The 12,364-nt window shown below is 36.6% G+C and overlaps 1 protein-coding gene across 2 annotated transcripts; it reads left to right on the forward strand.

Moving 5' to 3' along the window:
• Positions 1-1,797: 1,797 nt before the first annotated feature.
• On the forward strand, positions 1,798-7,986 carry OR6K6 (olfactory receptor family 6 subfamily K member 6). Of its 2 annotated transcripts, XM_069062821.1 has the most exons (2): positions 1,798-1,807; positions 7,070-7,986. In XM_069062821.1, exons 1-2 carry the CDS (start codon positions 1,798-1,800, stop codon positions 7,984-7,986), a joined length of 927 nt encoding a protein of 308 aa, XP_068918922.1. The 2 variants fall into 2 exon arrangements, with proteins under 2 accessions (XP_068918922.1, XP_068918921.1); XM_069062820.1 differs by lacking the exon at positions 1,798-1,807 and having other exon boundaries at positions 7,048-7,986.
• Positions 7,987-12,364: the final 4,378 nt, after the last annotated feature.

The raw sequence follows: 12,364 nt of genomic DNA on the forward strand, positions 1-12,364 counted from the left end.
ATTTATTGTGTAGATATTGTGTACTATGTAAATATCTAGAAATTTCTTTGTACCTTTCCATTTTTGCAAACATTTTGTATAATTTTCTCTGAATGTTTTGTTTGTTTTTTTCATTTAGCAGGATCACTGTTCATTTATAATTCTGATGATTTAATTTTCCTTTCTTCTTTCACTAAAATTTTTTATTATTTACATATTTTCTTCTTTTTCAATTATATTATATTTTATGTATTAAATTCAGCAGCAGACTCAGAATCAGGGAGGACAGAATTCAAATCCTGACTCAGACACTTGAGGGGGTTGATGATTTTTCATTTGATAGTGTAGAATATTGGGGGAAAACCTTAATTTGTAGTCAAAGGATCTTGTTTCCATCCTTTACTACTATGCTACTTACAATCTGTATAAACTTATAGCATTTAACCTTACTGAAACTCATGTTCTCTGGCTGTAAAATAAGCTAGTCAGAAAATTAACATTAATTAAGTAGGTAATACTTTATGTTAGAATTTTTTTTAAGTAATCGGGGTTAAGTAACTTGCTCAAGGTCACATGACCAGTTATTTTGTGTGGGTGTTAAGTATTTGAGGCCAGAACCAAACCCAGGTCTCCCAACTCTGGGGCCGGCGCTCTTACTCACTGTGCCACCTGGCCCCCCCTATGTTAGGATTTTAAAATAAACTTATTTTAATATATATATATATAAATTTATTTATTTTAAAATTTATTTAAAGGAAAATTTAGTTTGTGATTTTCTTTTTTAACTCTCACCAAAGTATGTTTTCAGAGCAATAAACTCACCTCTTAAAATTGCTTCAGATGCCTATTTTATATTTTTATATGCCTTATTTGTTACTATAATTTTATTGAAATGTTATATTTTGCCACATATTAATGAAGACATTTTAAATTCCCATTTAACTTGATTATTTTAATCATATTTTGGGTTATTCACTTATAATTTCATTGCAATATTCCATATAATTACAATACTTAAAATTTCTGCCTTTCTAAATGCACTTATAACTTCTCTATAAGTAAAACATATTTTATGATTAGGGATGATAGGTGTTTCAGGGACCCCAATGACCAGAGTCCCTTGATGGGCAGTCTGGAATGAATACACAGGCTCACACATTCTGAGTCAAGTTAGCAAAAGTTTATTGTTATGCTATACAGTGGGCAAGAGTTCTTAGGGAACCTGCAACCTTAAAGGATCACAGTTAAAGTTTATAAAGAATAACCATAGTAAATCAGATGCCAATTAGGCTAACTAGATAACTAAGGGTGGGATTAGGGAGGAGTTAAGAAGTGGTCAGTTCTTAAAGGAATCTGTACTTTTAACATCTACTGCTCAGGCTTATTGCCCATAATTCACTGGAAAATTATAGCCCATGGAAGGCAGGGGGTGTGTGGCATGGAGGTGTAGTTTTAGGCTTGAAATGTCACGAAGTTAGCTAGCAGTCAAGGCTGACTCAGAAGTACCTAGTCTGCTACCTATCAATGTCATGTTTGACAAGATGGATGTTGGGAAGCTAGGCTAATGGGGGATTCGGGATGTGCCTAATTGACTGAGGAATTAACTTACAGATAGTACATTAAAGGATTCATAGGTACAGCTGACCATTATACTAAGGGGAGGTAAACATTTGTTTAAGCTAAAGAGTTACTTATAGATGGTTTAGTGAAGGATTCATAGATGGAGCTTGTTATTGTACCAAGCAGAGATAAGCAGTTCATGAATTGCTGCTAGGCAGAGTGCTGGAAGGGGGAGGGGGCAGAGTTAATGCTCTGAGGATGGAAAGAAGTGTGATTTTACAAACTAATTTCTAATTTACAAACTAATATCTAATTTCACAAACTGATGTTACTAACATAGGTACCCAAGCATTTTATATATTTAATAAAAGTTGTCCTGTATTTTGTTTTGTTGTATGACTTAAGGCATTCAATTTTGTGAGTGTTTGAAATATAGTTTGAAAAGTTCATATTCTATATCTTTTTTCTATTTATTTCCCTCATGAGCCCTACATCCAAATTCTTTAGCTTACTATTCAAGACTATAAATATTTTTTCTTACTATATTCTTCTTTGACTTAGCATATCCTTTAAGAATGGTGTTGCTATTTCATAATTTTATTTATTTTTAATTTATTTCTTATGGTATGTTAACTTTTCTCTTGTAAATTTGGCCTTCTTATTTAGAATATGCATTTTCAAAATCCATATGCTCTCATTAACAATTGCATGGCTAAGTATGATGTAGCTTTTTTTTTTCTCTCAATACTTGCTATCTTAATTTATCAAATATCATCTTTATAACTAAAGATTGCCTTGAGCTTTAAATCTATCTCCCCAACCCCATTTCCTATAATATTATTGTTGGAAATATATTATTGGATTGCATATTTTATTCCACTCTGTAACTTTTTATAGGCTAACTAGAACCATTCATTTTCAAAGTTTTATTTCTAAGGTTAATTTTTTTTAGTCTTCTTGATTAAATTTATTCACTAATTCTAATCTTTTGGCAAACTTAAGCCCCCTCTCCCCCAAAATAATGTGCACAAAAGAGAATCACAGAATCTTGGAGCTGGGGCAAATTTCAAGTGTCATTTATTTTGATTCCAATCTAAATAGAAATCTTTATTACAGCATGTGAAATAAATAGTAGCTGAATCTTTGTTTGAAGACCTCTAGTGAAAGAGAACCCAATATCTCCTAAGATAGCCCATTCTACTTTTGAGCAACTCTAATTCAGTCAGAGAACCAAAGAATCTCAGAATCAGAAGAAACCAGAGGCTGCCTAGACCAATCTATACCTACCTAAGAATCCTTTTTATGATATATTTGACAAGTGGTTATCCAATGTTTGACTTCTGATACCTCTAATTGTCAGAAAGATTATCCTTACACGAAGCCCATCTTGTAGAGTTCAGCAAAATGAGTCCATGTGACAATGTTCCATGTGATACCTGTTCAAGTAGATGAAAGCATTAATCATTTAGCCTACATTTCCTATTCTTCAATCTAAACATTTGCATTCACTTCATTCAAACAGTCCTTAAATGTTCCTTAACCATCCTGTTTACTTTTATCTGGACACGACAATTTATAAATGAACGAATAAAAAACATTTAATGAGCACTTGCAATGTGCAAAGCACTGTGCTTATTGTCTTTTCAAAAATTTGTCACAGGACTGAACACAATACCTGTAGATGTGGAGATACAGTGTGAGCAGGGAAAGGACTATTACATTCTACTACTTTACATAATGATGTTTTTCATGCAGCCTAAACTCACGTTCAGTATTGTATTTAAATTTTTTGGCAACCCTAGTGCCCAAAGACTTTGTAGACCATCGAAATTCCCAGATTTTCCAATTCTCCAGCTCATTTTATAGGAGAGGAAACTGAGACAAACAGGGTTAAGTGAATTGCTTAGGGTCATAGAATTTGGACTCAGAAAAAGGAGTCTTTGTGCCTCCATATCTGGCACTTTAGCCACTGTGCAACCTAACTGCTCCTGATCTCTTTGTAAGTGTGTTATTTTTCTTCTCTTGCTTTTTAAATTTTGATTATGCTTTCCACTACTCTGCCTTCTCATTTGCTAGTATTATTTTTTTTACTCTTTTCATTGTGAACTAGGTTATATTTGTTTATATGTGTGGATCTGTAGGTGGTTTTTGGGGGGGGGTGGCACTTGTTTAATATATTCCTTTTATTCCTTCAATGTGCCTAATGTCCACTTTTCTGTGACATGTAATTTCTCATTTTGTTGCTAAAGTTGGTATTTATTCTGTTTCATGTTACCTTCTTATATTTTTGCCTCACTTATTTTATTCTTTTATTTATTTTTTTTCACAACAGTGAAGGTCCTCTTTGGTTTGTTATTATTTTCCCTTTTTCTTCTGAGGATTTTTGGCACTTCGATTCTTTTTGGGTTTTTGTTTGTTATTTTTTAAGGAAGGTATGGAGGGTTCAATCTCTCACTCCACCACATATCCTATTTCTAGTTGTGATGACATCCTCACACTTCAACAATCGCTGCTACATAAGAACTTTTTTATCCTAAAAGGGGACAGAATACATTGTTTAGATGATCTTTTAAGCATGTTTTACAATATTAATTTGTGTATATAGAGTAAGTTCAGTTCTCCCTGACTTGAAGAGCATGTGATCTATGTCTTTTGTGATTACACAAGGCAAAACTGTAGGAAATGTACATAAATCACAATACAACCCAAAGGAATTGTCTTTATATATTCTTCAGTACATAAGGATAGGAAACTTGAAAGGAGAAGACCTTTTATTTACATAAAAATTAACACATATTTATGGAGCACCTGTTATGTTAACCACTATTGGCCTACTATGTGGAATTTTGTAGTTTGATGGAAAGACCACTGTATTTGGATTAAGAATACCTGAGTTGAAATATCATCTCCCTTACTTAATAATCATGTGACCCCAGGCAAGCCACCTAACTTCTATGGTTCTCAGTTTTCTTAAAATAAAATTAAATTAAATTAAAATAAGTGATGTTAGGACCAGCCCTGCCTACCTCAAAAGGTTGTTCTGAGGAGGCATTTTAATGTGAGGAAAAGAACACTTTCCACTATAGTAGATTTAATGGCTCTACTGTTAACTAGTTGTGGGCCCTTGGTCAAGTCAAGTCCTTTCCCTAAGCTTCAGTCTCCTCATCTGTAAAATATAGATGTTGGATTAGGTCAATTCTGAGATCCTTTCCAATTCTAGCATTCTAAGGTCTTGTCCAAAACAATGATGATCTAAGGTAATTAAGTGACAAAGAATACACGAAAATGCCATAACTTAGAGACACCTTAACACAGTGGACAGAGTGCTGAATTTGGAATCTGTATTACTTGGTTCAAATACTGCCTCTGACACTTAGTAGCTATGTGATGTTGGACAACTCACTTAACCTCTCTGAGCTTCAGTTCCCTTATCTGTACAATGAAGAGAGAACAATGAACTAATTGGCCTCTAAGGCCTCTTCCAGTTCTAAAGGTATTTATCATATAGGGTTATGTAAATATACATTATCATCATTAGGTGAAAGGTGTACACCCAACAAAGAAATAAATTACATGATTTTTTTTACTTTGAGAAGCGTAAAATTCAGTAGAGATACAATATACCAGAGAAAAGGTAAGAATTACCATTTAAAAGTTGTATGGGATATCAGGGGAGGCTTCATCAGTTGACATTTTAACCGGACCCAGAAAACTGGGTAGTTTGTCATCAGACAGAAACTTAGAAGATATTTCAGAATGTTTCAGAAGAAAAGTGTTGGATTTTGAGGGAGAGAGAGCAAGTATACATTTTAAGTGGACCATAAGGCTCATATTTGGGAATAATGAGGAATAAAACTGATTCAGTAAATTAGGGCCAGATTGTGGTAGATTTTGTGTTCATACTTTATCCCATAGACAATAAGGAGCTGATGAATGTTTTTAAATGGGGGCAGTAATGTGAAGAGAACTGATTTAAGGATGATCACTCTGTCAAAGCTAAATGGTATAAATTAGTGAGAAAAGAGACTAAAGCTAGATTAGTTACAGGAGAGTTACAGGGGTCCAAGTAAGAGGTTTGTATTGTTTAATTTAGCTCAGGAAAAAAATACAGATGGGTTGTCTTCTTGTATAGTGATTTAAACACCACTAACTTGGTTGAGAAGCAATTTGTTGTTCACTCTAGTTGTCACTGGTGAAGATCTCCCCACAAAGGCAGCCACAGGGCAGACATTTCCCTTAAACATAATTATCTTCACTTGATTATAAAGAGGACCCCTCTGAGTAACAAAGTCAACTTGATGAAAAAGCTGTTCCTACAAGGCAGCCACAAGAGAGACTTTTCCCTTAGAAATGATTATAGTAATTTATTTTCATTTTGGGAAGTAGTCCCAAGTAGAAAAAAAAAACTCAGGGACTTCTGATCAGAAGGCAGTGGAGTTCTTGACCTAGTTGGTACAAGACGGTACTGGGATGAGGCTCAGGTTGGGCAACTGTTGACCTTCACTACCATATTAAAATGAACCCTGTCCAAGACACTGGAAGGGATAGAGGAGACTAAGGAGAAACAGTATTTATGTTGCAGAGCTCCCTAGTCTAATATGAAGACAGGTCCATGGCTAGGAAATAGAGAAGTCAAAGCAGATGATACAGCCAGGGCGCTAAACATCAGAGCTGGTGTTAGAGAGAAGAGTTAGGTGGAAATGAGTTCAGGGTATTATTCAGAAAAGGCTTCCCAAACTAGCAGAAACCAAGGGAAATGGATGGAGCAAGGATACATGGCTAAAAATAGATGAGAAAATGGTCCCAGCTGGTTGTGGGTGGGCTGAAGGGAGGGGAGAGTATTCAGGAACTCAGAGATGAGAGGAATAACTAGATCTCCTTCTTTTTCCTTCTAGGAAAATCCCTATTTTATGCAGCTTGGAACTGGGGGTGAGGGAGATGGTAGGGAAGTAGTGGGGTAGAGCAGAGAGGAACATGGCATTTAGCAAAGAGTCCTAGAGTTGAAGTTAGAGGACCAGGGATAAAGTCCGGTCTTGACTAGTCCCTATATGTATAACCTTGTCACTTCATCTCTCAGTTTCATTATCTGCAAAGCAGAGAATAATAATATCCATACTACCTGAACCACAAAGCTACGGTGAGGCAATACATTTTAAACCAAAAAGTGCTATATAAATGTTAAGTGATGATCATTTTTATTATTCACTATGATGTTCCTGAAATAAACATTTAGGGTCCAAGAGAGGGGATGGTTTATAATACCAATCAATCAACAAACCATTACTATGTGTCAGGCATCTCACTTATGTATTCAAAGTCAATTCACTGGGGTATCCTTTGACCCAGGGAAGTGATGACAGATCAGAATCTATAAGCCACATTGAACGATTGCTAAGAAGTAAGAGAAGGATAAAGAAGTAGCTTAGTTAGCAACAGTATATTTAAAATGGGCAACAACTCTGGCTTCCAAACTCTGATTCCACATTTCTCTTTTTTCTACTTTTGCAGATGACACAAGGGACAGAGATAGAGAATCAGACAGCCGTGACTGAGTTCTTCTTCGCTACATTCCCTGATTTGGAGAAAGGAGGCCTCCTGTTCTTCATTCTGCTACTCCTCATTTATGGATTCATTATTACTGGGAACTTGGTGATATTTATTGTCATCCAGTTGGATGCAGTACTCCATACCCCTATGTACTTTTTTATTAGTGTCCTGTCCTTCCTGGAAATCTGGTACACCACAACTACCATCCCCAAGATGCTTACCAACCTGATCAGTGTGCAGAAGACCATCTCTATTGCTGGGTGCCTCCTGCAAATGTATTTCTTTCATTCTCTTGGCATCTCAGAAGGCTGCCTCCTGACTGCGATGGCCATAGACAGATATGTTGCCATCTGCAAGCCCCTTCACTACCCAACTATTGTGACACCAAGGCTGTGTGCCCAGCTCACTGCTGCTTCTTGCCTCTGTGGCTTCCTCCTTGTGCTCCCTGAGATCGCATGGATCTCCACCCTGAACTTCTGTGGTCCCAACCAGATTCACCAGATCTTTTGTGACTTTACCCCAGTGCTAAATTTGGCCTGCACAGACACCTCCCTCATAGTCATTGTAGATGCCATCCATGCTGCAGAGATCCTGGCCTCCTTCCTGGTCATTGCCCTGTCCTACATCCGGGTCATCTTAGTGATCTTTAGTATCCCTTCAGCTGAGGGACGCCACAAGGCCTTCTCCACCTGTGCAGCCCACATTGCTGTCTTTCTGCTGTTTTTTGGCAGCGTGGCACTCATGTATCTGCGTTTCTCAGCTACCTACTCTGTGTTCTGGGATACAGTCATTGCAATCACCTTTGTTGTCCTTGCTCCCTTCCTCAATCCTATCATCTACAGTTTGAGGAACAAAGACATGAAGGAAGCTATCAAGAAGTTTCTCTGTCCTCAGAAGTGAGGTGAGAGGGCTCAAGGTTAATTCTAAATTATGGAATTTTTTTATTCTTCTGGATATGCCTTTTTTCATTTTTGCTTTATATTTTTCATTGAACTGTGTTCTCTTATTCTTGTTGTAGCTGAAAATGAGCTGTGACCAGGATATCACTATTGATTCTGTTGTATTTTGTTATGTTTCATCATATATTGAGCTCTGCAGGTAAGAAAATGGAACCAGAGAGGTTGTTACTTACCTAAGATCACACAGTTAAGCAAGTGTAAAAAAAGATGGCAAAAAAGAAAATTATAAATATTGGAGGGACTGTGGGGAAAGGAACCTATTAATGGATTGTAGGAGTACCTATGAATGGGCACAACTGTTCTGGAAAGCATTTTTGAATTATACATTAAAAGTTACTAAACAGTATATACCCTTTGACCCAACTATACAATTATTATGCTGCCTTACGATAAAGATGGAAGAAACCCCTAGAGAATAATCCCAATACCCGTGAGTCCACTCAGTCTCCTGGGGATCCCTTCCTCCCTTAGAAGTCCTTAAAAGCATCAGAACCAAAATCCATTATCCCCAAGCCTATGAAAGCCATAACTAAGCCAAAAAGCTTCTGCCACCAAAATTCAAGAGCTCCCCTTAGCTCTCCTCATGGGCCTTCATGAGGTTCAAGAGCCCCATCTACATTCCTAGAATAAAGAGGGGCTTTCCTGAATACCATGAGGTATTTCACCCAAATCAGAACAGCTGACTTTCAGGAAGAACTGCCTAAGACCCCCAGAAAAGCTTCTTATTTCCTTCCTCTCTTCTGTGCTACATATGGATAAGCCCTCACCGAATCTACTTTCATTTTAACTCATACCAGTCCTCCAACTTCTCCATTGAGTTTTACTCAATAAAGAGCTATAATCACTAAAAGAACTATGCCAATGTAGTCCCTCTCTCATTCTGCAACATGCACGTCCTAAGCCAGACATAGGTCTATACCCAAAGGAGATGAAAGAAAGAGGAAAAGGCTTTCTAGGTACACAAATATATTAATAGCATATCTCTTTGCAGTAGCAAAAAAATCTGGAAGCTAAAAGGATGTCTAACAACTAAGAAATTGATAAGTTGTACTATATGAAAGTTATGGAATATTATTGTGCTATAAAAATGAGGAAATAGATGATTTCAAAAAGACATGGAAAGAATGAAGAGAGCACAAAAATAATGTTATACTAAATAATTTTGAAGACTTTTATAAACTAATGAAGAATGAAAAGAGTAAAAATAGAACAATTTATACATTAACAATACCATAAAAACAAGCAACATTGAAAATTGCAAGAGCTATGATCAATAGAGTGAACATTTACAATTCCAGAAGGCCAATGATGAAACAATGTTGTCCAGTTCCTAGAGTTGATAAATTTAGGGCACAGAATGAGGTATTTTTGTGTATTAGCTGAATTTGTTTTATTTGATTATACATACATATTTCAAAAAATATACCCCTTTTCCCCAACAGGATAGGTGAGGAAGGAAGAAAAAAATAGATCTGTGTTCATTGTTGTTTTTAATGCAGAGGAAAGGACAGGTATAGGTTTTAAATGTTGCATGAACTTTCAAATGAATTTATTTTGTTTTAATTTTACTTAGCTGCTTTACTTTGTTACAAGAAACCTTTCATGAAGTGAATCTGTAAATGTTTGTAATGTAAAAACAAAACACATTAATAAAACTGAAAAAAAAATCACCCGCATAAGTGGCAGAGGTCAGATTTGAATCATGGTCCTCTGAATTAAAATCTTTTGCTCTTCCCACTGTCCTGACAGCTAATCTGTCTGTGCTTTGTCCCTCCTACTGGCAGGACTTTCTCTCCCTCTCTCATCTGTAACCACACAGGTTGGAAGTTGAACAAGGACCCTGACAACAGGGAATAGCTTCCAGTGGGAGGTGCCACAGTTTTGAAGGCTTCTCCTTTGGGCATGTTTGTTCCTATTTCACCCTTCTGATACCCATGAAGAGGAAGCTGTCTTAGACCCTTGATTCTTTTTAGCTCCACAAGTCAGACACATTTTGGGACTCATACGTCAATAGGGTCATGTTTTTAAGGATAGAAAGGATCTTAGAGGTTATCTTGTCTAACCTCTTTTTTTTCCAATAAGAAAACTGAGACTCATAGAGGCTAAATGAATTACTTACCCAAGATCACACAGACATAGCATAGTACCCAAAAGAAAAAAAAGAGCACAGACTTTGGAATCAGAAGACCTGGGTTTAAATCCTAGCTCTGACATGTACTATCTGTGTGATTTGACAAGTCACTACTTCTATGGGATTCATTTCTTCTACAAAATGATAGGGTGAATTAGGTGACTGCTAAGGTTTCTTATAGTTTTAAATCTAAGTTGTAGAGTCAGGATTTGAAGCCAGGGCTTCTGACTTCAGATCCAGGTGCCTTTCCACAGTACCACAGTGCTTCTTAGGAATCATGATGTCCTTGATATATGTTCTGCCACTTGACCTTTACTCAAAGCTTTCCAGTTTCTTACAATATACCATAGCCTATCCTCCAGTGACATTATCTTGGAGAATTCAGAATCTCCATCAGACTAGTGAGGCATTAGTGGTGTACTTCATTAGAGACTGGGTTCATAGGACTAAATTATTTCAATACCTTTCCATCAAGGCTTATGTTAGTTTGCCAACTCTCTAAGATTAACATAAAGAATTAAACTCATTCTGCTTTTGCAAGAAGACATATTTTAGCTCAGTCTTAGGAAGAAATGACTAACAATTAAAACTATCCAAATTTAGAATGAGAATGTAAAAGCATTAGCATCAAGAGCTTCTTGATGCCTTGATGCCTATGTCTCCATCTCTGTCTATATCCTGGGTGTGTCCACATAAGGAAACTGAAGTCCATGAGAATAATGACCATGTATCTTCATGTTTTATTCATAGCCTTTAAATCAGGTTTCTTATGTTAGAGAAGCAGAATTTATTACATCACTAGAAGTGTGAAGGCAGAGATCTAAGAAGGAATTTTGCTTCAGATTAGGGATTAAATTGTATGAGTTCTGAGATCTTCCTCAACTCAGTGCTTCTTTGATTCCATGGGTATCTAGAAAAGTGAGAGTTTGCTAACTCTCATTCAGCTTCACCTACCAATGACCACCTTTCAGGGGTGGCTAGGTGGCACAGTGAATAGAGCACTGGCCCTGGAGTCAGGAGGACCTGAGTTCAGGTCCAGTCTCAGACACTTGTCATGCTTACTAGCTGTGTGACCTTGGGCAAGTTACTTAACCACGATTGCCCTGCCTTCCCCCCTCTAAAAAGCAAAAAAGAAGCAATGTCTACCTTTCAGAACCTCCAGAGCCTTCTCTCCCCAACAGAAACATAGACCCAGAAAGAATATGACTAAAGGAAGTTAATTAACCAATGTTTAATAATGGATGAGTACAAAATTTCACAAACAACTAATAATAATAATAATAGTATTTACGTAGCACTTTAAGGGTTGAAAAGCACTTTTATAAATATCATCTCATTTGATCCTCACCACAACCCTGTGAAGTAGGTGCTATTGTTATCCTCATTTTACACATGAAGAAACCAAGGCAGCAAGAGGTTAAGTGACTTACTCAGGATCACAAAACTAGTAAATGTCTGAAGCAGGATCTGAATTCAGGTCTTCCTGATGCTAAGTCCTACACAATTCACTGTTCAATAAACTCCATTTTTTTCAAGATCCCATCCTTGTTGTTACTACAGCTATTACTGAAACAGTAATTGTTCTCTAGTACTTTATTATCCTTATCACTAAGATGAGAAATTAACAAATGACTCACAATTCCTCCCCATACACACATCCCCAGTCCTTGGTTTTGTCTCATTCTTTGACTGTCTATTTTGGACTGTTCCAACTAAGCAAATATGCTCAAGATCCCCATCCCTTCTCCATAATCCAAATCTTTGTATGTATTCTTTTCATCTTCAGGATGCCTTCATTCCCTTTACAAGGTTTTATCCTTCTCTGTACATCCCTGTTCCAAATTATTCTTCTCCAGGAAGCTTTCCTAGTCTGACTTCTTTTCTATGCCTCAGTTCTCATTTCCCAGGTTATAGAGTTCTGTATATCTGTTTCTGGTCTATCTATGCATTCTATATCTGTTTCCTGGGTTGTGAATGCAGAGACAGAGCAGGGAAATTTATATCTTTCCCATTACTTTTAGAGGTCCAGAAATTATTCTAGATCTTTCTAATACTTTGCATAGATCTACCAAATGATGACCTTTATCTCTGTTCTTAAGCAGCAATTCAACTGATTAGAGGCCAGGCCAAGATCTCTTGGGAGAAAGAAAGAAAGAAAGAAAGAAAGAAAGAAAGAAAGAAAGAAAGA

The sequence above is a fragment of the Petaurus breviceps genome, unplaced genomic scaffold, assembly GCF_028583685.1.
Source record: "Petaurus breviceps papuanus isolate PSGF00001 unplaced genomic scaffold, PetGlider_PUasm1.0 90510, whole genome shotgun sequence".
Taxonomy (NCBI): Eukaryota; Metazoa; Chordata; class Mammalia; order Diprotodontia; family Petauridae; genus Petaurus; species Petaurus breviceps.